General features: G+C 52.1%; 2 protein-coding genes and 1 long non-coding RNA gene across 3 annotated transcripts in view; 2 read left to right on the forward strand and 1 right to left on the reverse strand.

The window, feature by feature from the left end:
• LOC118991481 (uncharacterized) overlaps window positions 1-27413 on the forward strand; it is a 30800-nt gene that overhangs the window by 755 nt on the left and 2632 nt on the right. Inside the window, exons 2-3 of the long non-coding RNA XR_005067423.1 lie at window positions 2233-2234; window positions 13967-15469. This is a non-coding gene — a long non-coding RNA (uncharacterized LOC118991481). The remainder of the gene's footprint in view (window positions 1-2232; window positions 2235-13966; window positions 15470-27413) is intronic.
• GUCA1A (guanylate cyclase activator 1A) lies at window positions 7561-14229 on the forward strand. The gene is made up of 4 exons (XM_037052710.1): window positions 7561-8062; window positions 12590-12739; window positions 13156-13249; window positions 13519-14229. The coding sequence occupies exons 1-4, from the start codon at window positions 7862-7864 to the stop codon at window positions 13680-13682; spliced, it is 609 nt and encodes a 202-aa protein (XP_036908605.1). The 5' UTR covers window positions 7561-7861; the 3' UTR covers window positions 13683-14229.
• On the reverse strand, window positions 15458-25991 carry GUCA1B (guanylate cyclase activator 1B). The gene is made up of 4 exons (XM_037052722.1): window positions 25586-25991; window positions 19016-19165; window positions 17299-17419; window positions 15458-16679 (listed from the first exon to the last, which is right to left on the reverse strand). The coding sequence occupies exons 1-4, from the start codon at window positions 25790-25792 to the stop codon at window positions 16552-16554; spliced, it is 606 nt and encodes a 201-aa protein (XP_036908617.1). The 5' UTR covers window positions 25793-25991; the 3' UTR covers window positions 15458-16551.

Raw genomic sequence — 27413 nt, forward strand, 5'->3', positions numbered from 1 at the left:
CTTTCAGAAGCAAGTTTGTATAGGGGAAACGTGGGGATTCGGGAGCAGGGATTCCTAAGGGGAGCACAGATATGCGGTTTCTCTTGGGAGTAAGGGGAGGAGGAGCTGGAAGTGGAGGGGAGTCAAGCAGCCTCTTCCCAAGCTGGCGCCCTTTGTCCCATCGATATCTCTCCGTTTGCATTGGCGTTCCTCTCTCCCTCGGACAACTGTGGTTTATGGCCGGAGAAGCTAAGCATTTTCGGTTTAGGGAGGAGAGGTATGAACTATTGTCTCTCGAGTGTCCTTGGTTTGGGGAGATAAGGTCTTGCAATTCACCAGCTGGCTGCAAGTGGCTCAAACTGTTCGGCCTTGTTTAATTTTCTTGGCTCAGTTTCCCCATTCCACTTGCTCAGGAATTTTCCTAGCTTCTTAGGGTCCTGCCTCAGCCCCCACCTCCTGAGCCTCCTGAGCCGGGAGCAGGCTTTGCGACTGTGCCAACCTCCTCATCTTCCTGCTCCTTGAAAGCATTTAAGTCTCAACTTTCTGCACTTGGATCAGTTACCGCTCGTCCATCTGCCTCCTGTTCTCTATAATTTTATTACAGCCTCTAATCTTCTATGTTTCTTCTCTTTGCTTCTGCGGATGTGTAGTTTTAAAAATGCATTTATTGCCATTGTCGTGGGATTTGGAAAAGGAACAGAGACGAATACAAGTTTTCTGTCTATATATAGCCAAAAGCCTTCATTCTCCACCCAGTCAATCATCCGCAGACACCTGCTGAATGCCAGGTGCCGGCTGGGTCCTCTACTGCAGAGATAAACAAGAACCATCTTGCGGCCCACACCCGACAGCCCCGGGCAGTGTGAGGTGAAGCCAGCGTCTCTACTCCCGAAACTGGCACCTCCTCCTGTCTGAAGGAGAAGAAGAGTCTCCCCCTTGAGGTTCACCTTGGTAGAGCAGCCTCCACAGAAGATTCAGGAACCTTTTATTTTAAGTATTTTTATCAATTATGCTATTACAGTTTTCCCAATTTTCCCCCCTCTATACCCTCCACCCTGACCCTCCAACCCTCTCACATCCCCCATCCTTAGTTCATGTCCATGGGCTATACATATAGGTTCTTTGAATCCTCTGTTTCCTATACCATTTTTGACCTCTCCCCATCTATTTAATGCCTACTAATTATGCTTCTTCTTCCCTGTACCTTTTCCCACCTATTCCTCCCTTCCCCCTCCCCACTGAACTCTTTCTGTGTGATGTTCATTTCTCTGATTCTGTTCCTGTTCCGGTGGTTTGCTTAGGTTTTGTATTCATTGTTTTTCTTTTTCTTTTAGGTTCATTTGTTGATAGTTATGAGTGTGTTGTCATTTTACTGTTCATAGTTTTGATCTTTTTCTCAGATAAGTCCCTTTAACATTTCATATAATAAGGGCTGGACAATGATGCACCCCTTTAACTTGACCTTATCTGGGAAGCACTTTATCTGCCTCTCCGTTCTAAATGAGAGCTTTGCTGGATGGAGTAATCTTGGATGTAGATCCTTGCCTTTCATGCCTTGGAGTACTTCTTTCCAGCCCCTTCTTGCCCGTAAGGCCTCTTTTGCAGCTCTCTGCCAGTGGAATTGTGCGGCAGGAGGGCCACACGGGAAGGCGCTGGAGTGAGGGGCTGTCGGGGTCTCCGGCTCCATCCAGGCCTTCCTCAGAGATTTAAAAATGGGCTAAATGTGTGCTGACGAGGTGGAAACACTCTTTGTACCACCACTTAATTTTTTTCTTTTCCTCTTTTTACTGAATTTGTTGGGGTGGCACTGGTTAACAAAAATATACAGGTTTCAGGTGCACAATTCCATAACACCTCATCTGTACACCGTATTGTGTGTTCTCCAGCCCAAGTCAATTCTCTGTCCATCACCATTTATAAAATGTTTTTCAGTCTCAGAATGTGATTTGTCTGGCCCTGGCCGGGTAGCTCAGTTGGTTGGAGTGTCGTCCCGGGCACCGAAGTGTTAACGGTTTAATCCTCGGGCGAGGTGCATGCGGAAGGCAACCTACGCATGTTTCTCTCTCACGTCCAGGTTTCTCTCTCTCCCTCTCTCCCCCTCTTCCTCTCCGAAATCAATAAACAGATCCTCAGGTGAAGATCAATGAAAAAAGAAGAAGAATGTTCTTTGTCGCCCCCGATGCCCGCAGGGCTGTGCCACTAATGGTGCCCTGACTGCAGTAGACGTTCCATGGAAGCTCCACCCCTTTGGAGCTGTAACCACGCACCTGCGCATTCACTTAACCTTTTATTCAGCTCCAGCCCGTCGGTCAACTGGTCAGCCACTCTCAGAAAGGTCGTGGAGGGGAGGTTAATGAGGGGACTATTTACAGAGACAGGAGGTTTAGGGGACTGGCACTGTGCCCAGTGAGAGTGACAACTATTCTTCTTCCTCCTGAGCCCAGGTGGGGGGGGGGGTGCTGTGTTCCCGGAGCCCTGAGGGAGCTCTGGCAGGAGCTGTGGCCGAAGGTGGGAGAGAGGGCCAGTGTTTCCTTTCTCCGCCCTCCAGTGTCTTTCCAGTGCTTCTCAGTGGATGAGCCCAGCCTGAAGCCAGAGGGCAGGGGAGGGCAGTGACTGGTCCATGGGGGTCAGCCTCCTGGGCTCAGAGCAGGCAGAGAAAGGTGGGGAATGACTGGGGAGGAGAAACCAGAATAGCCTGCCCAGGACCATGTGGAATCCATGGTTCCAGGTGCTGGAGGATGCAAGAGGCGTGTAAGACCACGGTCTCCACCCTCTGGGACTTGCTGGGTTCCCGAGGGCAGGCTGGCAGTGGCAGCTGCTTATAATCCGGAAAGACAGGAACATTGTATCTGTGTTATGTTACGGATGCTGTCACAAACCCTAGGGTGACACCCGCCCCCGCCCCCCGCACTGATCCCCACCTTCTGTCATCCCTGCCTTTTTACAATCCACTCCCTCTGAGTGTGGGCAAGACCTGTGACTAGCTTCTAACGCACAGAATAGGCAAAGGTGGCAGGTGTCTCTCCCTCGATTAGGTCATGTTATGTAAGATTCCATTTTAGCAGATGGGAGAGAGTCTCCTCTCTGGCTTGATGAGATAGTCCTGTTAAGGAGCCCATGTAACAAGAACTGTAGGAAGCTTCTAGAAACTTCAGGCAGCCTCTAGGAACTGCAAGTGGCCTCCAGACAATATCTAGCAAAAAAACCAGGGCCCCCAGTCACAGAGCTGCAGGAATGAATTCTTCCGAGAACCCCAATGAGGCGGAAGTGGGCTCCTCCCCAGTCCAGCCTCCAGACGAAAACCCAGACGACTCTGAAGTGCAGTTTGGTGAGACCCCGGGGCAGAGGGCCAGCTGAGCCAGGACTGACTCCTGGCCCACAGAAGCTGAGATGATGAATGTGTAGCGTTTTAAGCTGCTGACTTTGTGGCAACTTGCTTCGCAGCGTAGTAAACGGATACACCACAGAAGCAACGTGCACGGGGGCAGGGCAGGTGAGTGCTGCCCCTTTAGACAGCCTCACAGAGGAGGAGGTGTTTGTACCTGAACGTGAAGTGAGGAGGATGCAAACGGGACACGGGAAGATGAGCGGATGGACTCCTTCATTTCCAAACCCTGGGCCCCAGGACTCTGTAAAGACGCAGATGGGAGCCTGGGCCCCACGCACGTTCGCTGGAGGAGCCCTCCCTGCCCCACCCCGAAACAGTCCCGGGGGAACTTGACCAACGCTGGCTGATCCCAGTCCCGCCAAGGGACCCTAAAATGACCCCTTAAGGTAAAGGAGAGCTAGAACAGACCTGTTTGATTCCTTCTTTCAAAAACAACTATTCTCTGATTAAGTGAGCAACATATGTTTGTTGTGAACCATTTTAAAAATACAGAAAAATTTTAAAGAGTAAAGATTATAAAAAACAACCACCAGTGATCCCATGACCTAGAAATGAGCACTGCTGGTATTTCTTCAGTCGCTTCTTTCTAGTTATAAATACCCAAGTGACAAGGGCAATGGTGTTAATGTCACCTCGTCTCAGTCTCTCTCTCAGGTCTTCTGTGGAATGCTCTGAGCTCTGGGCTCTTTGGATTAATTTGCTCAAGATAATGGGCAAGAAGAGCTGGAGAATCAGAAAGGACACCAAGCAGTGGTGTTTGCGATGACGGAAAGGAAGAAAACCGCCCCGGGGGCGGGAAGCGCAGATCTGAGAAGCAGACCTGGCCCAGAGCACCTGTCCCACACCCCACTGCCACCCGCCGTGATTTCTGGCAGCTGCCACTGAGGTAGGGGCAGGGAGGCAGCCCTCCCCACCTCCTCCGGTTCACAGGGACCCCTTTGGCTCATCTCATCTGAAGCATCTTGGTCAGGAAAAGAGAAGATCGATCCCTCTCTAGGTGTCCAGGGCCTTTCCTCTGGTGGGTCACACGTGTCCTGAGCTGTTGAGAGGGGGTCACCACCCGAGGAAGGGTTGCATGCAGGCTGAGCGGTGCGAGGGGCACAGATCCACGCACTCTGGACTCCATTCTTCGCCCAGGCAGTGGGCACAGCTTGGGGATGCAGGTTGGTCCTGGTGGTCGGGAGGTGGTGACCGTCCTTCCTTGACAGAGCTGGGCCGAGTCTCCGAGCTGACCTCCAGGACGCTGGTCCTCCCTCTGTCCAGTTCTCATGGGATCCTCCTAGGAGCAGCAGCCTGACATTCTTCCCAGAACATTGCGTGAGAACCACCATCTTCCTGATGCTTCCATCCCTCAAACTGCCTCTGAGGGTCCTATTTTACTTTCGTTTAAATAAAGAAGGGATTCTTTTTCAAACACAATCAGAACTATGGGGAGAGACATTGGTTACTGTCATGGATTCAGCAATTCAAAGTGATGGTTGACATTTCTGGTTTCTTGACCTTTCCCTCCCTTATAACCTCATGATCCCAAGATGGCTGCTATATTCCGGACATCCCGTTCACATTCAAAGCCAAAAGCAGGAGAAGGGCAATGCCAGCCAGCTTCATCTTGTATCACTTTTTATCAGGAAAGCAAGGTTTCCCCCGGAAAATGCAGCAGACCTCACTTACATTTCCTTGGCCAGAACCATGTCACGTGGCCACTCTTAGCAGCAAGAGAGGCTGAGAGAACAATTCTCTTTTGTAGCTTTTTTTTTTGAGGGGTGGGGGAGAGGTAGGCAGAGGGACAGAGAGTTGGGAATGGGGTTGGAGATAGTAAGTTTTTTAATTTTTTTTTTAAGATTTTATTTATTTAGTTTTAGAGGGGAAGGGAGGGAGAAAGAGAGGAAGAGAAACATCAATGTGTGGTTGCCTCTCATGCGCCCCCTACTGGGGACCTGGCCTGCAACCCAGGCATGTGCCCTGACTGGGAATTGAACTGATGACCCTTTGGTTCCCAGGCCAGAACTCAATCCACTGAGCCACACCAGCCAGGGCTAAATGCTTTCTACATATTAATTTTAATTCACTTAATCCTCTTAACAGCCCTGCGAGGTGGGCGCGGTCATCTCCACATCAGGAATGACGCTGAGGCCCCGAGGAGTCAAAGCACTGGCTGGGGGCCACCCAGCAAGGAAGGTGCACAGGAAAGAAACTTGTGGTGCTTGAGATTGTAGAGTGGTTTTTTACTACAGCATAACTCGGCCGATTCTGAATATACATGCACGTACTCCGATATCTAATATATGTTATATATAATACAGATCAGACAACATTTATACAAAGTATACATGAACATAGTTACATGTCATTATGTATTTAGATTATACAACCTATGTAAATATAAGTGTATCTACCTATATACACGTATATAGGGAAATCTTTCTTAGTCTTCACTCTGAAGAAACAGTGCTTTGCAGCCTGGAGAAAAAATCCTTTCCTTGCAGCCCTGGCTGGTGTAGCTCAGTGGATTGAGCATGGGCCTGTGAACCAAAGATTGCAGTTCGATTCCCAGTCAGGGCACATGCCTGGGTTGCAGGCCAGTTCCCAGCAGGGGATGCACCAGAAGCAACCATACATTGATGTTTCTCTCCCTTTCTCCTTCCCTTCCCCTCTAAAGATTAATAAATAAAAAAAATTTTAAATCCTTTCCTTGGCACTGGCCGGGTAGCTCAGGTGGTGAGAGTATCATCCCGATATGCCAAGGCTGAGGGCTTGATCCCCTTGTCAGGGCACACACGGGAATCAGCCAGTGAATGCATGAATAAATGGAACAACAAACTGATGTTTTTCTCTTCCTCTCTCCTTTCCTCTCTTTCTCAAATATCAATGAAAACAATTTTTTTAAAAGAAAAAAATCCTTCCCTTGCAGCCTTGCAGTGTGGGAGGGCCCAGGCATGCAGCTGGGATTCCTGAGAGGGGCCCGGTGGGCTCGATGGTGCTGGAAAACTCACGGCACTTTGTATAGTATTTAAACTGCGGCCTTTGTATCAGAGAGGGTAGGTTAGCTGTGATAATACACCACCTCCAAAAGACACCCCTTCTCAAGTATAAAAGACAGTTTTGTGCTAGCGCATCAGTGCACAACCTGAATGAGTACCCAAGAGCCTGCTGGGAAAGCAGAAATGCGGGTCGTGGTTTCCTCTGGCCCAGGTAGGCGACAGGCATGGTTCGCCTGTAAAGGAGGGAGGGAAATCCACCAGGGAGGGGGCAGGGTGGAGGGGGTGCCAGCTCCGTACTTTCCCAGGAGCATCCAGCTTAAGCCCATCTGGGTGTTGGCTCTATAAATGAACCACCGTTAAAGTCTATGGTCAGAGAACATCCCACTAGGGGCCAGAGAAAGCTGTTGCTGCAGAGATGGGCCCCTAGGCATGGCCTGGGAGCTTTCTGAGCCAGCAGGTAGCAGCTCACCCATGCACGTGTGTGCCAGCCCTCTCCCTCTCCCTCTCCCACTCCAGGCCACTAGGCAAACACTCGTAGGCACACACTCAATGTCCCCTATTCCCATGCCTCTGGAAGGCGATGGTGGCAGGTTCAGAGTCAGATGGAGGGTTGAATTCAAAGCCTCCTAGGACCAGAAAGATGCAACCTCCGGGATCTGAGAGTGTGGTCAGAGCAGGACCAGTGGGTGGGCGTATGCACCGCTAGATGAGCTTGTGCAGGCTATTGCAGGAGGAGCTCCCACTGGCTGCTTAGGACTCTTTGGAAGCCCACACACCGCGCCACTCAAATGCTCTCTTACGTTAGCCATCTGTGGCTGGTTGGAACCCCTCAGCGGTGGTGGCCAAGGGCAGTGCACAGCCCGACAGCTGTATGCAGCGGGCCTGGCAAGAGCCCACAGCTGTCCCAGCTCTGTTTCATATGTACCTCCCTTCTGTGTCTGAGGGAGGAGCCCCCTCAAAACAGGACAAGAAGGGAGTGGCACTCACAGGATCAGGACAGCCGCTGGCTGGCCACCCACTCTGTCTTGGTGAGAGGGGATAAGGAGACAGCAAACTGGGTAAGACAATCCTCTCACCTGGCTGGCCACCCACTCTGTCTTGGTGAGAGGGGATAAGGAGACAGCAAACTGGGTAAGACAATCCTCTCACCGTCAGCTCAAGGCTGTAATCCTCGGCCTCTGCTCCTCTAAGGCTTGTTCTATTTTCACTCCTCTTCTCCGGGCAGCAGTTCCCATTGGCTGTAAGGATCTCCTGGGGACTTGTGCCCGGCTTCTCTGGCAGCCCCTGGATTTGGGTGTAGGCTCGCTCAGCCCCACACCTTGTTCTGCCTGCTCACCTCCTCCCGTCATTTCCCTGCACTTGCTTGCTCAGGTCCTTCTTTGCTCAGATCTGGAGACCTCAGGCCTGTGAGCCAGGAGGGCCCAGTTCCGAAAAACCAAGCCACTGTCGTGCAGGGAGCAGCGGGGCACAGAACTTGTCCATCTTGGGTGTCAGCCCCCCACAGTCCTGGACAATGGGCAACGTGATGGAAGGCAAGTCAGTGGAAGAGCTGAGCAGCACCGAGTGCCACCAGTGGTACAAGAAGTTCATGAGCGAGTGCCCCTCCGGCCAGCTCACCCTCTACGAGTTCCGTCAGATCTTTGGCCTCAAGAACCTGAGCCCATCGACCAGCCAGTATGTGGAGCAGATGTTCGAGACCTTTGACTTCAACAAAGTGAGCAGGGTCCTGGGTGTGGGGCGTCAGGGGGATGCGTGGGGGATCCCAGCCAGCAGAGTGGGGGGGCCAGTGTAAGAGCAGCAGGGTCCGCTGGAGGGGAGGCTTCATGTGTACATTTGTGGTTTACCCAGGGGGTGGGACGTCCATGTCAGGGATTCAGCCGCTCTCACATTCCCTGAGCACCTACTGGGAGTCAGGCACTGGGGTCGGACTGACTCCAAGGTCCCTGCCCTGACTCTGCGGGGGTCGGGGACAGAGAGGTAGGTGAACAGTGAGTGAGCTCGCAGGCTGGACCGAAGGGCTCCCCTGCCTCTCCCACACGTGCGTTCTGAGTAATCCAGGACAAGGGCGCACACTTACAAGACAGTCACTGAGCACCTACTAAGTGGTTGTTGCTACATGTGGTGCTTTTAGCACAGGCCCTGGATGCTCACAGGGGTGCAGTAGGAGGGGCAGAGAGCAGAGAGCAGGGGGAGGAGGCTCCCGCCCTGGCTGGTCTGGGATGGGCAGGCCCATGTCACTTGGGTCACCTGTGATGCTCTCTGGACACTAGACCTGGGGACAGGCAGGGTTGCCTGGCCTCTGGGGAATCCAGGCTACTTCAGCTTTAAAATACCGGATGACCTCAGTTCACCTTTCTTCAAGTGGGTCAAAGGTCTTCACAGGGGTCAAAGAGTATGTCCCCAAGTAATTACCTAAGTGCACTGGGTGAAGACTTCCAGATAAGCTAGAGGGAACACTGGAAAAGGAGCTGGACTCTCTGAGTTTGGTCCCCTGATTTTCGTCAGCTGGGTGACCTTGACCCTGTGCTCTTCCCCCTCAGCCTCAGCTTATTCACCTGTGCCTGTTGGGAACATCAGTTAGGGCGTTTGGTGATTTTCAATAAGTCCTCTGTTTGTCTGAAGCAATTCAGTCCAGATGCAGTGGTGGGAGAGTCCACGCCCACACACCCGTCTCCCCACACACCCGTCTCCCCACCCTGGCTGGTCCCCACCCGGCTGGTGCTCACGGGGAAGGCAGATGTGTCGATGCACCACCACGTGCCCACTGCAGCCAGGAGGGGCTGCCCAGAGCTTCCCCAGCCCCCTTGCTGCCCAGAGGCACGGCTGTAGGCAGGGCTTCTGGGGAGAGCTGGGGCTCAGTGGCTATTTAAAACTCGCTAATATTTGGAGTTAAGGAGCCAAAGCAGATTATGGGCTTTGAGTCCCAGCCTCAAGGGCAGCATTGTTGTGCCCGAGGGCTTTCCTGAAGGCGGCGCAAGGGAGTGGAGCACCGGAGCCCAGGGCTTGGAAACCGGGACGGATGGCGTCAGGATGCCAGATTTCCCAGTTCTCCAGAAGCAGCAATACTTCCCGAACAGGAGGGGAGAAAACCTCAATTCCTAAGACCCTTGTGCACCGAGGTAGCTCAGCTTCTCACCTACTAAGGTAACCCTTTGGGTCAAGACATGTTTCCAAAGGACCCTCTAAAATCGCATGCATGACACTGGGAGGGGCAACCCACCAACCACGTGTTCACCTAATCCGAGTCATTCACATGCCATCTCTTTAATTTTTGTCACATGAAAGCACCACCTGTACTGTCCCAAACCTGTCTTCCTTGATTATGCCACGCACGCCCCTGCTTTAAGGGCTTTGGTGCTGCCTGGGACCCTCTTCCTCCAGAATTCTCTTTGGCTCACACCTTCCCCAGCTACGAGTCTCTGCTCAAATGTCTCCTTCCCACTGACAGCTGCCCTGACCTCCTGGTTTAAACCCTATTTAACAGGGACTAGCCCTCACCCCTGCATTTCCTAGTCCCGCCCCCAACGGCTTCCCAGATCCAGTCCTATCTTCTAACGCCCGAGCTCCTGTGTACGGCTCTCTCCCCTGTTGCAGGGAGAGCTCCGTGGGGACGGGCCTCTTTTCTGTCTTGCTCATTGCTGTGTCTGTAGCACCCAAAGCAGTGCCCGCAACGCAATAGGTGCTTAATAGAAATTTGTTATACGAGTGAATGAACAGATGAGAAATCATGAGTTCATGGGCTAGTTTTGCATTTCATAACAACATTAATTTAAACACATTCATTTAAACAAAGAGCCTCTTTGTAACGTCTAACGTGCCTCCTGCACACAGGCCCTCAGTCACCCTTGGGGCACCAGTGCCTCCACCCTTCGCCAGGAGCACCCAGCAGTTCAGCAGACCGGCTAGGAAATTCGATACAGAGGGAGTCAAAGCTGGGGTGTACCAACAATGGCCGTGGGCCTATTTTTATAAGTGAACACCCCACACCCATGCATTTACATTTTGTCAAAACAGAAATATTTGCCTACTCACCCTTTACAGAAAATGTCCGCCAGCCCCTGAGTTAGAAAAGGGCTGAACCCCAGGGTGCTGTGCTGGGTGGGTAGAGTTGGGAGGTGCAGCAGTGTGAGTGGGAGTGTGAACTGGGGCACAAGCACGCGCTTTGATTACTTCAAAGTTTTACGCCCTTGGCTGTGCCCAGCGGCCACACAGGTGCTCCTGAACCAGAGCGCACGCTCCAGCCTTGCGTCCGAGAGCCTTGCAGGGCTTGGAGACCCAGGTCCTGGGCAAGCATTTTCAGTCACTGGCTGTGCCTAACTTTTCTGCACTTCAGCCGCCTCAGCTGAGAAGGGGGGTAAACGTACCTCCCTCCTGGGAGGGGTCGTGAGATTTAATGACTACAATGAATGAAACAGTACAGGAAGCACTAAAAAGAAGTTGGTACCGTTGTAGTAATTTTACTGAATCTAATCCATCCCACAATCCTGAAAAGCACATATTGTTGTTCTCATCCTAGTTCTGAGGAAACTGCATCTCAAAGAGCCCGTGTGCCTTGTCCAAGGTTACCCTGCTCCTAAGACAAGGTTTAGGTCTTTCTGAAACAAAAGTCTGTATTTTCCCTTGTCCCTGTTAAGCCATTTTTAAAAATCATAAAGGTAATACAGCACATTGTGAAATTTCCAACAACACAGAAAGATGGGAAATGAAAAGCAAAAGCATCCTCATCCTGAGCCCCACCCCCACCCCCCACCCCCGCCCGAAAGCTCCTTAGCTGTTTGCGGGCTTCTCTGGGCCGGGCTGCACAGGGGCCTCTCCTGTTCCCACAGCAGCCCTGGGAGCTGGGCAGGGCTGGACCGAATGAGCTAAGGCCTGTGTGAGGGCTCTTGAACATGGGAAGCAAACAGTGTTCACTAGGATCACGATACTCCCTGCAGGCTCACAGAGGTTAAGGCCTCAGGCCAAAGGCCATCACTGAGCCAAGCAGTCTCGGAGGCCACCCTGCCCAGCGTCAGCTGCGCCCAATAACAGTGCTCTAACTTCTGCTTGAACGCTTTCAATGACAGCGAGCTCATTACTGAATGAGGCTGGCCCTTCCCCCGTGGACAGCTCTGCCTGTTAAAGAGTTCATCCTACGACCCCAAACCTGCTTCGCAGTAACTTCCTGGTCCCAGAGTCATGGTTGTGAGCAAGTGCAGAAATATGGGCTGAACCCCCAGTCCCTGTGCTCTGGTCCAGCGCTCCTTTCCTTACAGGGCCCAGCCTGTCTGTCAGGCACAGGCTGCCCTCTGCCAGCCTCACTCGGTCTGAGGGGAGGTGGGCAGAGACCCTCTGAGTAGGACTGGCGGGGCTGGGCACGTGGTCAGCTGGTGAACATTCAGGGAACCCTGGATAAATGTCCTGCAGGAGTGTCTTGTGCCACTCTCCCCAACGGCCAACCCCTCCAAGACTCAATGAGGGCGTCACCTCCCTCAGAAGCCGCCCTGAGCCCCAGTGGAGTGGGGGCTCCTTCACCCCTCCTATCTTGCGATTCCATAATGGCCCGTCCGGATGTGTTGCTGCCGAATACACCTCATGACAGCATAGTGACATGCTGTCAGGGGCAGTGAAATCCTAAATGACATTTGCTGAGTGCTTACTATATGCCAGGCAGCGTTGAGTGCTTTACACGCATGAACTCATGGGATCCCACAACAATCCCATAGGGGTAGGCACCATTATAATTATTATAGATGAAAAAAGTCAAGGGCCAGAGACACATTGCATCCTCTGTCCCGGATCCCACGGCTCTGAGGGGCAAAGCCAGAGTTCGAACCTGCGTCCTCCACACTGCATTCCCCTCAGGATGCGGCTTCCAACTCCCTGAGTTGACTCCTCAGTCTGTCACAGGCGCACCGAAAAGTTAGAAGAGTAAAGGATGAGAAAGGTTCTCCTTGCCTCCACACCGACCTCCCCCGTCAGCCCAGCGCAGGAAACGCACCCAATCCACACTCTCGCCCTGGGAATTCCTTTCTCTTCTCCCACCTACAAGCAACTGGAAGTTTGAGAAGCACAGAGCAGCAGCCAGTGACAGCTGCACCCCAAATGTCTGTGAAGTGACGGCAGCAGCCATCCACAGCCCGGAGGGTGGGGGTTAGTTCATCGATTTGATCGCAGCCCCTCGGGCAGGCAGGGTGGGCTCTGTGGGCGGGGCACTGCTCGGAGGAAGCGGGCGGAGAGGGCTCAAGGCTTCCCGCCCGTCCAGGACGGCTACATCGACTTCATGGAGTACGTGGCGGCGCTCAGCCTGGTCCTCAAGGGGAAGGTGGAACAGAAGCTGCGCTGGTACTTCAAGCTCTACGACGTGGATGGCAACGGATGCATTGACCGCGATGAGCTGCTCACCATCATCCAGGTAACCCCAGGGGCAGAGGGCCGGGCAGGGCGGGGCAGTGGTGGGAGGACCTGGAGTTGGGCGGGGAGCCGGCTGTGGGGGCCGGCCTTGGCGGTACTAGGTCTTCAGCAGGCAGAGCTGTATTCCCAGAAGCGGGCAGGGTGGAATTGAGGGTCCTGGTGGCAGCTCTGGTGCTCCCCAGCTGTGTGACCTGAGCCACTCTCCTTCCCCTCTCTGGGCCTTAGTTTCCTCGTGTGTACCAAGAGACTGTAGAAGCTCTTAAGTCCCAGCTCTGTTGCTACTGCCCACTCAGTGGCTGGCACCCTCGCCTCCACTCCCCGCTGTTGTGGGGAGCCAGGGGCTCTCACCCCCACCCCTCCCCCACCACGGAGACTGAGTTAGGCCAGGAGGCCCCTCTCACCGCTTCTTCCCTCCAGGCCATCCGAGCCATCAACCCCTGCAGCGACTCCACCATGAGTGCAGAGGAGTTCACTGATACTGTGTTCTCCAAGATCGATGTCAATGGGGATGGTGAGCCGGCCGGCGTGGGCCCGCCCGGGGAGGGGCGTCACCAGGGTGTAGGGTCCCAGCCCCAGACCTGGAGTTTAGAGATTCCTGGACCAGACTTTGATCTCAGGGTCCTTGGCCTGTGCCCCTCGCAGCCACCTCCCCCAGCATTGGCCTCATTCCTGTCACAAGACTCCAGCTCTGGGCCTGGCCTGACACAGTGCTGCCGAGGAGACACAGACACCCCCTCCCCGGACACACCCCCTCCCCGTGACTCCCTTTCTCTCCACCAGGGGAGCTGTCCCTGGAGGAGTTCATGGAGGGCGTCCAGAAGGACCAGATGCTCCTGGACACGCTGACAAGAAGCCTGGACCTCACCAGCATTGTGCGCAGGCTGCAGAACAGCGAGCAAGACCAGGAGGGGGCTGGCGGTGGGGCAGCTGAGGCAGCCGGCTGAGCCACCGCCCAGAAGCTTCTGTGTTGGGGAGTGGGTGTGCGGCGGTGCCGGCTTTTATACTAGATAGCGTCTACGGCGCTCAGAGGCCCAGGCCGCCTCTCCGGGCTGCAAGGCAGGGGCACAGGAGCAGTGGTGGGAGTCCAGAGGTGGGGACAGTGAAGTGGCTTCTGAACCTCAGTGTGACTCCGCTGGTGGCGACCGCGTCCTCTGCTTCCTGCCAGCAGCAGCTCCTCAACACCCCTGCGCCCTCGGGCTTCTCCTTGCCCCTCTGGAGGCTCCCCCAGCTTCTAGACGTGGAAGCTCTGAGGCGATACCGAGCTTTCCTGGGACTCTGATGGAATCCAAGTCTCTGTCCTGGTGCCGCAAGGAGCCCGGGACCCGCGGCCTACCTGTATGGTTCGCAGATTCCTCCCTCTCACTCATTCGACAAGCATTTATCTAACACCTACTACATACTAACGCCAGACGTTAGATGTGCAAAGGAAAGGACCCTTCTCATCGTCAGTGAGCTCCCAGGCTAAACATCATGATAATAAAACATGCTAAGCGAAGCCGTGAATGGATCCCTGCGGGAGCACGAGGAATGTGAGTGAAGGTGACACAGGGGCAGCCTCACAGAGGCGACCCTGGACTCGGACCAGGGAAGAGGAGTCGGAGGTTGCGTGTGGAGGAGATGGTGTGTGCGGGAGGTCGGCGGTGCACGCTGGGTGATGTGTGGGTGTCGGGTGGGGGCTGTGGGATGTGGGAAGGAGTTTTCTTAGGTGTAAATTGGGGTATCTCTTAGGATTCACAGGTTACCGGTAAGGGGTCATCAAACCCATTTTTAGGGAGCACCTCCAAGAGCTCCAGTAATAGGAGAAAAAAATCCCAGCAAATTCCTCCAAGAAGTTACAGTGCCTCGAAGGAGAAGAGGATGGAATGTTTAGATGATCACACAGCTCCGAGTCGCGACTAGTGACTGGCCACGGTGTGTGCCCACTCACGCACTCTGGGAGGCGTGCTCGAGCCAGACATTGGCCATAGAGGGCCACAGACAGCCCTCGTTTGTCCAGAGGAAATCCGTGTTCACTTAGAAGTGACTGCACCACACCTCGCACTCCCCTGCTGGCTACCTGGTGGCCTCTGGTGCCTGCCCCAGAGTTCCCTAGGACTCCGCGAGTCCCTGCAGGTGACCTGACCCTCCCTGGTATCACCTAAGTCTCTGGCTGCAGTGACACCTGACATCACTAGGGAAGTGGGGCAATCTGTTACAGGTGGGCCTCACCCTCATTCTTTGCACACCCCAACTTTAGAAATACCTGTCCGAGAACCTGGGGAGAGACAGGCTGAAGCAGCTGTGCCCGATTTTTCAAGCCGCTCTTTCTTCTGGGCTTTGAGTCTTTGGTGTGGGGAGTGCAGGGAGTTAGTAAAAATCCAGGACAGGAGGGAGAAAAAGGGGGTGAATCCTCTGGTTGCAGAGAGCCCGGAGGGGTGCGAGGAGTGTTTGGCTCGTACCCATCCCATCCGTCACTTGAACCAGCCACCTGGGAAGCCGGCCAGGTCAGAGTTGGCGGGTATCTGGAGGGAATGGCGACGTTTTCCCAGCATCACTCACACATCACCTTCATGATTTGGGGCGTATCTATGTTCTACCTGGACCGTTGTTTTTTTAAACAACTATTTTTACCTAAAATTTATTTCTAAAGAAACCTTTGTATGAACATCACACCTAAGAAATCACAGGCTCAACAGATTAGTTTTATTTTTCATATGCCAACATAAAAACATCTATTCCAGGTAACCCAGGAGTAACAGCGGCCCAGGGCCGAGTTCTGGGAGGGGCCTCTGGCCCCAGTGGTGGGAGGGTCTGAGGGCTCAGGCCCTCTTCAACCAAGCAGCTCCCCTTTAATCCAGTTTCTACACTGGGGGTGTGTGCAGAGTTTGTGTAAAAAAATAATTCTACAACTGAAAAAATAGTCATCTGCAAACTGCTGGTCCAGCCCAGCCCAGCCCAGCTCACTAACCATGGTCAGCAAGGAAAGTGGCCATCTCAGGTCTCGTAGCCGTTGGAGGCAGAGCCTGGCCTAGAACCTGGGTCCTCAGGCCCCCAATTCTCCCCTGAGAAAGCGGGACAGTTTCTCCATTCGCCAAGAGACATATTCGGTCTGTGGCTGGGATTGTGGAAGGGCCATGCTGGCGAGGGCATCGGAGAGGCAAAGGGGAGAGGCAAGGGTGGGGATGAGGGTTGGGGATGGAGTGGAGGGTGGGGGTGCAGCGGCGGCACAGAGCTGGAGTGGCCCCTCTGAGGACAGCTGACCCCTCCAAGGGCAGGAGACCCCAGCCTGACCTGCTGCAGTTTTCCTTGTTGACTCCTCAGGTGGGGAAAACTTGGTGGGGGAGGCAAGTACCCTCCCATGAGCACTCCTCAGGGCCCCGGCGGGGTGGCATTACATCCCCCGACCCTGCCAGCTGCTGCCTGTTCTTCCAACTCAGCACCTTCCAGTCCCTGCCTTCTACCAGTCTGTTTCCCACAGTATGAGGCATTGTCATTGTTAATTTGGTCTATGGGACCCTGCCTCTCAGTTTGCCCCTGCTTCCAGCTAAGAACCACGCAGGAATTTGTAGGGGCCCCACAACTACCCAGCCCAGGCAGAGGTGCCCCAGGGGCAGCTCGAGGGAGTGAGTAGGCCATTCCCCCTCACCACCCCAGGAAACTCTTTCAATTGACCAACGGCCCCTCCCTCCCCCAGGCCCCTTTCCCTCCCGGGCTGCCAGGATGAGTGGGCATAAGGGGGCTGAACCAGAGGCCCTCCCACTACTTGGGAGACCTGTGAGCTTGGAGTGTTGGAGGGGCCTGTGGACTCCTGCAGGCTCCCTAGGTCCCGGACACTCAGAACATGGCACTTCTCCGCCTCTGCTGGGAGATCCAGCCACTGGGATTCACGTCCATCTGCAGCATCTTCATCACCCACTTGTCACGACGGGCACCTTCGATGAACTCACTCAGAGACAGCTGGCCTGAGCAGGGTGGGAGAGAGGGTCTTGTGGAAGAATGGAGACACGGGGTTGGGCGAGAGGAGAGGAGAGGCCTTCCCTCCCAGGGTGCGCCTGCAGCTCCTGTACGGAGCCTGCAGACTCAGGGCCTAAGCCTGGGGCCCATCGATTCTCCAGGAATCTCCTGGAACTTGCAAGGGCTTCTGCAAGGGACTATCTTTGCAAATGAATTGAAGTTTTACTTTTGTCCCCAGTCCCCTCAGAATGTTCTTGAGGGCTCTTCTGCGTGTGCTCCCAACAGCCTTCCCTGCGCAGCCCTGGGGCTTTAGTCACCCTATCACCCTACTCAGTCCTCTCAGCCATCATTATCCCCACTTCCAGATGAGGACACTAAGGCCGGGGTGAGAGGTTGGCGCGTCATCCTGTCTGCCTGACCCCAAGGCTCCCCCGCTCGCTAGCTCGCCTGGCCTCCACCGGCAACTCCAGTAGGAGCTCTAATCACTCTCACAAATGTCGTGCACTGGTGACACCTTTGTTATTTCGCAGATGGAGACACCGGTTGTTGAGAGGTGGAGGGCTTTCCCAAGGTCACACGGCCAGAAAGAGGGGCTGCCGTGAAGTGGGCCACCGTCTCTCCCGTTACCGTCTCCGTTCTCATCCACCAGAAGGAAGATCCTGTCCACGACCTCCTCGGGCGTGAGCAGCTGGCCCTGCTGCCCGGCCTCCATCTCCACCCTGCAGGCTTTCTTCAGCTTGTAAATTGACTGCGGAGGAAACCCCAGGGACATTGAGGGGACCCTGCAAACTCCGCCCCCTGCAACCCATGCTCCTCAGCACTATTCCCCACAACCTCCCCCCCCCACCACCACACGCTGCCCCCCAGGCTGTGCATCTGAGGACCACGGGACCCAGACCCAAACCAAAACTGATGTGTCCCAGGGTCCCACTGGCCTGGTTGCAGCTGAGGAGCTCCTGACCTCTCATGCTGCCCCACCCTGCAGCCACCCAAAACCGAAATCCTAAACTGCTGATGAGGGTTGTGTACGGCACTGGGATGGTCTCAACACTACTTTACAGAGGAAAAACAGAGATTCGGAGAGGAAAAGAGAATGTAGTGTATTTATGGATGTGTGTGTCTATGTGTATGAAATAGGATGATGGGAGATACCAGTGTTTAAACTGGAGGGCAAAGAACAGGCTTCTTTGCACTGTTTCTTTCTCAGTGAGGCAACGTTTGTAAGCTGGGATGGAGGAGAGACGGACCAACAAGGGGATTACCCTTGGTTCTTGGGCTGGGCGCCCTCTGAGGGCACGTGTCTGGCCAATCCCCAGGGCCTCACTGCCCAGCACGGTGGTGTCTGGGAGCTGTGGGCGTCACAGCCGGCTCCAGCACCTGCCAGGTAGATGCACGTGAGCCCACATGGACCCTCTGAGAGGCAATTTCCTTATCTGTAAAATGGGCTGGCAGGTCCACCGGCAACTCTGGGAGCAACAGGCTGACACCGACCCCACATCCGAGTCTTCATCTAGTAGGTAGTGTTTTTCCTTGCTGGCCATTCCCTCCCAGTGGTGGTTCATCAGCTGTATTAGTCTTTCAAGAACCAACTTTAGGTTTTATTGACTTTTGTAAATTTTTCCTGTGTCATTAATTTCTGCTCTTTACAGTATTTTCCTTTTCCCCTACTTTCTTTGATTTTAATTTACTCTTTTTGCCAATTTCTTTTCTTAAATATCTTTTTCTATTCTCTCTTTTTTAAAGATTTTATTTATTTATTTTTAGAGCCAGGGGAAGGGAAAGAGAGAGGGAGAACCATCCAGCGCCCCCTATTGGGCCTGCAACCCAGGCATGTGCCCTGACTAGGAATCGAACCAGCGATCCTTTGGTTCACAGGCTGGTGCTCAATCCATAGAACCACACCAGCCCAAGCAGCTTTTCCCTAATTTCTTGAGGTGACTTCTTAGCTCATTGATTTTCAAACTCTTATTTTCTAATACACACATTTTAAGGCTACATGATTCTGAAGCCCAGCTTTAGCTGCATTCCACAAGTTTTGTTGGGTTATTTTGCATCATTCTTCAGTTCAAAATACTGTGTGTGTGTGTCTGTGGTTTTGTCTTTGATAATTCATGGAGTATTTGGAAGTGTACTGCCTAATTTCCAAACACACGGGGATTTCTCAGTTTTTTGTAATTTATTTCTAGCTTAATTCCACTGTGGTCAGAGAGCACACTTTCTGAATTAAATGATTTCAATGCCTCTTCCTGAACTCCAGCCCCTGGGTACCCACTTCAGTGGGCCACCCTCAGAGCCCAGGGGTGTGCCCGCGTCTGGGTACCCAGCCCCAAAGACAGACACTGACCTCTACAATGTCCAGCAGCTCCAGGCGGTCGATGCAGCCATTGCGGTCCTTGTCATAGATCTTGAAGGTCCACTTCAGCTTGTGCTCCAGGGTGCCCCTCAGTACCAGGTTCAGGGCTGCCACGTACTCCAGGAAGTCAATGGTGTTGTCCTACATCGGGAGTGGGATCGGTGTGGCCCTCTGGTCCACGCCCCGCCTCCGGAGCACAGGGCATGCACTCTGTTCTGGGCCATCCACCACCACCAACTCAGGGTCCTGCCTCTTCCTTGCCATCTGTGTGGCTTTTGCACCTTTGCACATGCTGTTCTCCACTCTGGCATCCTTTTCCCAGCCTCTATGATCACCTGATTCTACCAATTCTTCAACGCTCAGCTCAATAGTCCCCTCCTCCAGGAAGCCCTCCTGTGAGACCACTCAGCCACAGTGACCGCTCCCTCTTCTAACATTCACAGCACCTACCATCTGTTCTGTGCCATTGAGGTCTCACTTTGGCACTGCCACCTAACTGTTCTGAGAGTGTGTCTCATTCGCTAGCTATATCATCTGCTCCGGGGGAAAAAGAGGGGTTACACTGCCTTTGTTTCTCTTCCACGCCTAGCACAGTGCCACTTCTGCCCTGTGGGTCTCATAAATATTTATGAATCAATGAATAAATAACCAACTTAACCTGAATTTGAGACCAGGGTAGTTTTGAAAGGAGATTAGGGAGCTGTGCTCACATTGAAAGTTTCTTTTGCCCTTTCCTTCACTCAGAGGCAGAGGGAAGGTGGGCAGGCGGTGCAGCCCTGCTCCCCTCCAGGCACAGGTGGACATCACACTGAAGGACAGGCCTGCTCCCCCACCCCTGACCCAGGAAGGGGCGGGGGGTAGGGAAGAGTTCAAGTGCTAACTGGCCAGAGGAAGGAGCGGGGTACGCAGGCCACTTATGAGGTGCCTCTAACCAGGAAACTGAACTTTCTTTCCTTGGGCAGAAATGGGGCAGCAGCAGTTACTCCAAAAGCAGTAAACGAGGAGTATGGAGAGAACATGCTTTGACTCCAGAGGAGTCTGACGTGAGAGGCTGGGGCCGTGGCTGCAGTGGGTGGTGGGGCCAAAGTCTCGGGCTGAGCTCCACAGAATGAAGCTCACACCTGCGTCCTCCCCTGTTTCAGGGTGGGGACCTCAGCTCTGCAAATCAAAGACCTGACTCATCAGCTCCCCAGGAGTGCCTTTTATTCCGGTGACTTTGTACTCAGAAATGACATCGCTGGCCCACAGAACACCTCTGTCTCACTGGGTCAGGACCCTTGGAGCCCCAGCCCCAGATAAGGGGATCTGGGGCGAGCAAGACGCGGACCGCAGGGGAACACGGCAGAAAACAAGGGAGATAGCAAGAACGCCAAAGGAGAAAACGAGCCTACCTCGACACTTGAAATGCTTCATTCTGTATCTTTTAAATAATTCCTCTGTTCCTCCACCCCCACCATGTATTTTATGTAATTGAGATGAGACTGTGGCTATAGTTTCATTTCCTGGATTTTTATTTTAAAATGTCCCATGTCTTTAAAATTATTTAAAATCAAACCTTTTATTTTTTTGAGGTGCACTGAGCTGTTCCTCTTTCTGAACATGGTTCATATTTACACAACACATGAACATCCTTGTGAATACACACCTTTCTTACATCTCGTAATCGGGGGATAGGTTCTTAGCAGTGGTCGTTCCCCTTCCCCTCCACTGGGCTTCAGGGCACGGCTGCCGCAGGTGTGTTGTTTATGACATTGTACCACACGCACAGATATGGGTAATTCTCAACACAAACTTGCTTGTTACCACTTAATAATCACATCCTTCTCCCGGCCAAGCCCTCTGGCAACCACTGACCTGCTCCCCAAAAACACACTAGTGTCACGCTGAGAATGGTATGGGATCAGAATCACATTCCATACCTTCAGGATTGGCGTTTTTTTTTTTAATGCAGCACAATGCCCTGGAGATCATCCAAGTTGCTTCGGGCCACAAAAGTTCCTTCCCTTTTTACTGCTGAGTATGGTTCCCCTGCGCACGTGGTCCTTGGTCTGTTTTCTACTCGTTGAAGGTTATTTGACTTGTTTCCAATTTCCCCCCAGCTTTATAGAAATACAACTGCAAAACAGCCTTGTGAAGAACATAGTGTAAGTGTAAGGTGTACGATGTGATGACTGGTTGTTCTTTATAAGGCTATTTTTATTAGTAATCGTGCTTTATTAAGCTTACTAAAAACTGACCTTACATTTCTTTTGCAATGAGTTGAATAGGAAAATGTATGCAAATGTCTGGTAGGGACCATTTGTTTTACATACCTCATCTCCCTCCAGTCCAGTACTCTCATGTGATGGGTGAGGAGCCTGAGACTCAGAAATGGGTTAGGATGCTAAGGCAGAGCCTTTCCTGACACACGTCTTCTCAGCTCATCAAGTGGGGAGAACCTCCTCACTCCATTCCAGCCTTGGTACTGTCTGGAAACCGAGCCTGGTGCCTAGCACCAAGGACAAAAACCGAAAAACTGAAACTACCAGTCAATCCCCACTCTCTAGATCTCTGGGTTCTCCTGCATTCTTCCTCTAGAACCTTCTCACAATATCGTCTCTCCATGTGACAGGCTTTCCACAACGACCCTGTGGGCTGCAGAACAAGTCACCCCACGGTGTGCTGGTGGCGCACGGACTGTTGAGCTGAAGGCAACTTGTAATTGCTGAGCAGTATCTACTGGGCTCAGAAGAAACGTCTGCTGCTCCCTTAACTACCTAGAAGAACTTGAATTAGGGGCTTTGTCCATGACAGATTTTCAGAGACAATCTCTGTTTAGCTGCCTACATTGCAGGACAATTTCGATTTCCTGAACATCACTCTCCTTACCACCCTGCAATGACCCTTTGAAGGCATCTTAGCTGATCCCCAGCTCAGAAACGTCTTACATTCCCACATTTCCTGTCTGTCTCCGAACCTCTCGTGCATGTGGGGTCTCTGACTCCCTCATATGCAGGGTTCCCATACATATGTATGTATTAAATTTGCTTATTTCCTTTTGCTACTCTGTCTCGTATCTATTTGATTAGACAGCTGAAAGAAACTTGAGGGCAGAGGAAATTTCTTTCCACAACCCCTTGCTCCACAAGAGGCATGTTCTGGAATAGCCACTTCCAGAAAAACGATCCCCCCAGGAGGTTACCGCAAACCCCAGGACCACTTCCCGGAGGCTTTCAGCTGGGACTAAGCGCATCTGCTGAGCACCAGCCCTCGTCAGCCTTCGTTAGCCGCGGATGCCCAAGAGGATGGAGACACCGCTGTCCAGTCAAGAGGTAGGAGCAGAACTGACAGGCGTGTGATCTGCTCCAGGATTATCTGCTCATTTCTACCTGAACTTGTGCACCAGCCCTGACCTCAATGCATGTTATGAAGGATCCCAAATGACATTTGAGCTCCATTCCTTTTCTTCCATTCCGGTGTGTCACAGGGTAACAGGCAGAGAAAACAGGTGTGTCAACGGGGAGGAGCCCAGAGGGGTGCCCCTCCCTCCTCTCTCCACCGAATTCCTCTGTCACCCAGATTTTGACATGTGAGCTAGATATATGAACTCCTTTGATTTTATTTGCACTAGAAATCTCAGACCAAGCACCCAGAAGTGAGACTTGCTGGTAGAAAGATTGTGCCAAGGTGGGAAGTGGAGTTGGGTGTGGCCTCGGAGACTAAGCAGGAAAGTAAAGAAAGAAGGCCAGTCCCTGACAGGGGAACTTCACACACCTGCCAGGAAAGCCTTTCCTCGCAGTGGAATACAACCAATTAGAAATCAACACTGGAACGAACGCAAACATAGCAGATGAAATTTTGAGGAGCAACAGGATACTTCGTCTCAAAGTACCCCCATAAAATGCTTATTGATGACAAAGGAAAAACAGTACCTCGCAGTGGAGAAACTCAGGAGACACTGAGTAACCAAGTGATGAAGTTAACAATCTCAGTAATGGAACAGATCAGTGTGACATGCCCCTTGACTTCATGCACTGAGAAGGACAAATGTTACTTGTGCGGCATTTCTGCCAGAACTATAAAACCCAAGCAATACTGCACAAACCCACATCTGCAATCTTCAAAAATATCAGGGTCAAATAAGACAAAGGAAAGCTAAGATTAGAGGCTCCAAATTAGCCCTGGTTGGGTAGCTCAGTTGGTTAGAGTGTTGTTCCAATATGCCAAGGTTGTGGGTTCAATCCGAAGCCAGGGCACATACAAGAACCAATGAATACATAAATAAGTAGAGCAACAAATTGATGTTTCTCTCTTTCTTCCTCTTTCCTTTCTCTTCTTCTCTTTCTCAAAAAAATTAATAAAAAGAATTTTAGAAAAAGTTTTCAAATTAAAAGGTAAGGAGACAGGACAAGTAAATGCAATGAGTGATTAGACACCCTCCCAAAAAAGCATCAATGTGAGATTTCCTGATTTTGATAACTGCATTAGAGTATTTAAAAGAATGGCCTTGTTCTTAGGAGAAACACATTGAAATACTTAGAGGTGAAAGGGCATGATGTCTCTGACTTTCTCTTAAAAATACATATGTGTATTTATGTACAGAAAGAATAATATAGCAAATGAGGCAAAATGTAAACAATTGTCTAACGTATAGATGGGAATTACTTGTACTATTCTTGCAACTTGTGTAAACTTGAAATCCTATCAAATAAAAGATAAAGAAAAAAAAGCAACTTATGAATATATATGCTAACTTGTAAGGTAGAATGGGGCATAAGGGGTCCAACTATATTATGCTCAGAGCTAAATAATCTCTTTTGGTTCTTTAAAAAATTTTTTATTTATTAATTTGTAGAGAGAGGGAGAGAGAGAAACACTGATTTGTGTTCCACCCATTCATACATTCATTATATGTGCCCTGACCAGGGATCGAACCTGCGACCTCGGTGCGTCAGGACAGTGCTCCACCAAGTGAGTTACCTGGCCAGGGCTCTTTTGGTTCTTGAACTGCTACATTGAATTTTTAGATGAGTATGCATAAGATTGTTATATTTATGATAGTAAGTTTTGTGATACATGACCTGCATTTTTAAAAATGATTTTCTCTCTTTAAAAAAACTAACTGCCTCCTAGGCAGGTTCACTCGCCTGGGAGCCTGAACCCTGAAGTATATGATCTTGGGCAAATGAATTCACCTCCTTTTGCCGCAGCCCTCTCAACATTTAATCTGAAGTAACAAACTCTGTCTGCTCCCTCCTAGGACTGCTGCTGACTCAGAAACTGAGGCCAGGAGGAGCTTTGGGAAGTCTGCTCATGCAGTGCCCTGAGGGGGAGTTTATAGGGTTCATCTCCAGGGAGGCTTATGTTGCACGGAAGATGCTGACCCTGCCCTCCCATTCCCGACAGGTGCTGAGACGTACTGACCGGCACCCAGGACCGTGTCAGACCTGAAGAGCCAACCCTGTGATTCAGCCTAGAAAGTTAAGTTCTCCACGCACAGAGAAGAGGGGCACCGGGACTTTCTTAAAATAACTTTCTAGTCACCTTGCCCCTTCCCCCATCAATTTTGAAAGCCGAAATAAGTATCTGAGGCAACCTGAATGGTTAAAGGATTGCAGAGGTGTTGACTGGACAACCTGAAATAATGAAGGACTTCCAATTTCTTTTTAATCTTCACCCAAGGACACTTTGTTATTACTTTTAGAGAGAGCGAAAGGGAGAAAGAAAGGGAGACATCAACGTGAAAGAGAAACATCTATTGACTGCCTGCTTGGATATGCTCCAACCAGGATCAAACCCACAACCTGGGTATGTGCCCTGACTGGGAACCAAACCCATGACCTTTGGCCTATGGGATGACGCTTCAACCTACTGAACCACACTGGCCAGGGCAGGAGTTTCAATTTTTAAATTCTGTTTCTGGCCAGTGTGCATTTACACAACTTATCTTCCCAGCGGCTGGTGTCAATGAAAGGCTTAAAGAAGCCCTGTGGCTGAATGAGATCACAAATCTCCCATGACTTGAAGAGTTGCAGGGACCTTTACAATAACCCATCCGATCTCCCAGTCTGTGAAGGAGCCTCCTCCAGCATTCCTGGTGGGGAAGACCCGAGCAGTCTCAATTCGAAGGACCCCAGTGAGGGGGGAGCTCACAGTCTAGGCCAAGAAGGCTCATCCCATGTGGTGAGCTCTTTTGCTCCTTATCTTTAGAATGACAGGAGCTCTGGAGGAGGTGAAAAACCAGGTCCCCGGTCTGAAAAGCCTTGGCCAAAAATAGAGAGGAATGGACTGTGTGCCCTTCTGCCCCACCTACCTATAGTGCTCAGGAAGTGAAGAGAGGGAGAGCAGATCAAAGTGGAGAGGTGGGGAGGAGGGAAGAGACGATGGGAAGGGGCAGGTCACGGGACGAGGGAGAGGAGTTTTGGAGAAAGAGACAGACAGAAAAGGTGAGAGGGTAGTGGGGAGAACAGGGGAGCAGGAGGACTGGGAACTGGGAGCCCCCCCGAGGATGCTCCTTCAGCTCAAGGTTGATAAACGTGCCAAGTGGCCTGGCCACCAGTCCTGCCCTTCAGGGCTCCTTACCCCATTCGTGTCGAAGGCTCGAAACATGCCTTCTACATACTGGGTGGCCTCCTCATTGCCTGCGACTTTGAAGAAGCGCTTGAACTCATGCATGAAGAGTGTGCCGCTGGGGCACTCCACCACGAACTTCTTGTACCACTCCTGGAGCTCCGCCACATCCATCTCGCCCGCCGCCTCTGCCTCCTCCCAGCTGAACTGCTGCCCCATCCTGGCCCCCAGGAACACCAGAGAGCAAGGGTCTGTGTCTCCTCCTGGGCCTCTGCCGACTGATTCCTTAGGCTAGCGTGCTCTTCCTCCCTTTCCTTAGCTCAGCCAGCCTCTTCATCATCTCTTGGGCAACAGAACGTGATGGGCAGTGTAGGAGGCAGGCGACAAGGTGGGCAGGACCAGCCCGGCTAAGCACCCTAAGATCATTAGAAGATTCCCCTGGAAGGCCTGACCTCCAGCCTGCTAAGCTCCCCCAGCCTTGCCCCTCCCCTTCATCTTGTCACCCACTCAACTAAGCCACACAGAAGATTCTGAAGAGTGAGAAGGGGAAGAAACTGAGGGGAGGGTAGACTAGAGATGAGTCGGGAAGATAAGTTGAGACCCTCCCATGTCATAAATGCTTCCAGTGCCTTTAGCTGGGCACCACACTGCTCTGGAGAGGGACATCTTGGAGACACAGGAGACTCTGACGTCCACAGAGGGAGTGTGGCCAACTCCTAGGCCTTAAAATAAAAGCTGTCAGGGATCTGGGCTCAGCTCCTCTACAGAGTCTGGTGAGAAGCCACAGAATCTCCGAGAAGGGTGCCAGGTGAGCAGCTCTGTCCCCAGGCTAACTCAGTCCCCAGCGGTGTCTTTAGCTCCATTTTAAATCACACCCCTAAGTCTCGGAAGTTTCCCATTTTCCAATTTAAAGTACAAATGCTTCTCTCCAACACCCTTCACCCAAGACCTGGAGGCCCTTCCTACTTTCTCTCCATGTGAGACAATCTGGGAGCATAGGTTAAAACAACTCAGAAGTCTCTTATTTTTATATTAAATGTTCATGCAAATTTGTTTTTGAATCCATTACATATTTATGCTCCTTTTAATGTAATATAAAAATGACACCAGAAAACCTGGAGCGCTGGTTCTTCTAGATTTCAGAGGCGGTCATGCCACTGAGCATCCATCCTTGGGGCGGCACCATCGGGTGTTGGTGCCCAACTGTTGGTGCGGAGGCCGAGCCCCTCTCAGGGCTTTCTGCCCTGACCTCTCAGAGTTGTTGTCACTGCCTCACTGTTCCTGAAGTAGGAACCACCCCCCTCCTCTGTCATCCTTTCAAGTGCTGGTGGACTTTTCTCCCACATCCCACAGACCCCAGGGTCTAGAGGATAAGGCTAGTGTCCTCCTTCCTCTTAACTGTTGCCTCCACCTTTTCTCTTTTCTCCCTCAAAAATGTCCCTTCAAAGCCATGTCCAAATCGACCCCTCCTTGTACTCATCCTTGTTGCCATTACTGACCAGTGACTTCACCATGTGTCTCAGAGCATCATCTCAGAGACACCCACACCCAGGTGGAGACCTGACCCATCCTGCACTCTGGCCTCAAAAGTCCTTGATCTCCTCAGTCCCAAAGGTTTTCCTGCCATCTCACATGGGCCTCCATGGGCCCTGGGCTGGCAGCTGCAGCCTCTGGGATCTTGTTAGAAATGCAAATTCTCAGGCCCCTCCCCTCCTACTGAATCAGAAATTTGGAGGGTTATAGGGAATTGGTCTGTGTGGCAACGGTGAATGTAGCTCAGCTCTGGTTCAGAAAACTGACAGGCGGGAGGCGGAGCACAGGAGCCAGGCCCACAGATCGG

Source organism: Sturnira hondurensis, unplaced genomic scaffold, assembly GCF_014824575.4.
Source record: "Sturnira hondurensis isolate 20B ecotype Veracruz unplaced genomic scaffold, ASM1482457v3 Scaffold0000880, whole genome shotgun sequence".
NCBI lineage: Eukaryota > Metazoa > Chordata > Mammalia > Chiroptera > Phyllostomidae > Sturnira > Sturnira hondurensis.

What these genes read in the sequence shown, in the direction of transcription:
- GUCA1A (XM_037052710.1), top strand. Translation starts at nt 7,862, where the DNA reads ATGGGCAACGTGATGGAAGGCAAGTCAGTGGAAGAGCTGAGCAGCACC. An exon ending in AGCTGCTCACCATCATCCAG is followed by an intron (nt 12,740 to 13,155) that starts GTAACCCCAGGG and finishes TCTTCCCTCCAG; the next exon opens with GCCATCCGAGCCATCAACCC. An exon ending in GATCGATGTCAATGGGGATG is followed by an intron (nt 13,250 to 13,518) that starts GTGAGCCGGCCG and finishes TCTCTCCACCAG; the next exon opens with GGGAGCTGTCCCTGGAGGAG.
- GUCA1B (XM_037052722.1), bottom strand. Translation starts at nt 25,792, where the DNA reads ATGGGGCAGCAGTTCAGCTGGGAGGAGGCAGAGGCGGCGGGCGAGATG. An exon ending in GAGCCTTCGACACGAATGGG is followed by an intron (nt 19,166 to 25,585) that starts GTAAGGAGCCCT and finishes CTCCCGATGTAG; the next exon opens with GACAACACCATTGACTTCCT. An exon ending in GGTGGATGAGAACGGAGACG is followed by an intron (nt 16,680 to 17,298) that starts GTAACGGGAGAG and finishes CACCCTGCTCAG; the next exon opens with GCCAGCTGTCTCTGAGTGAG.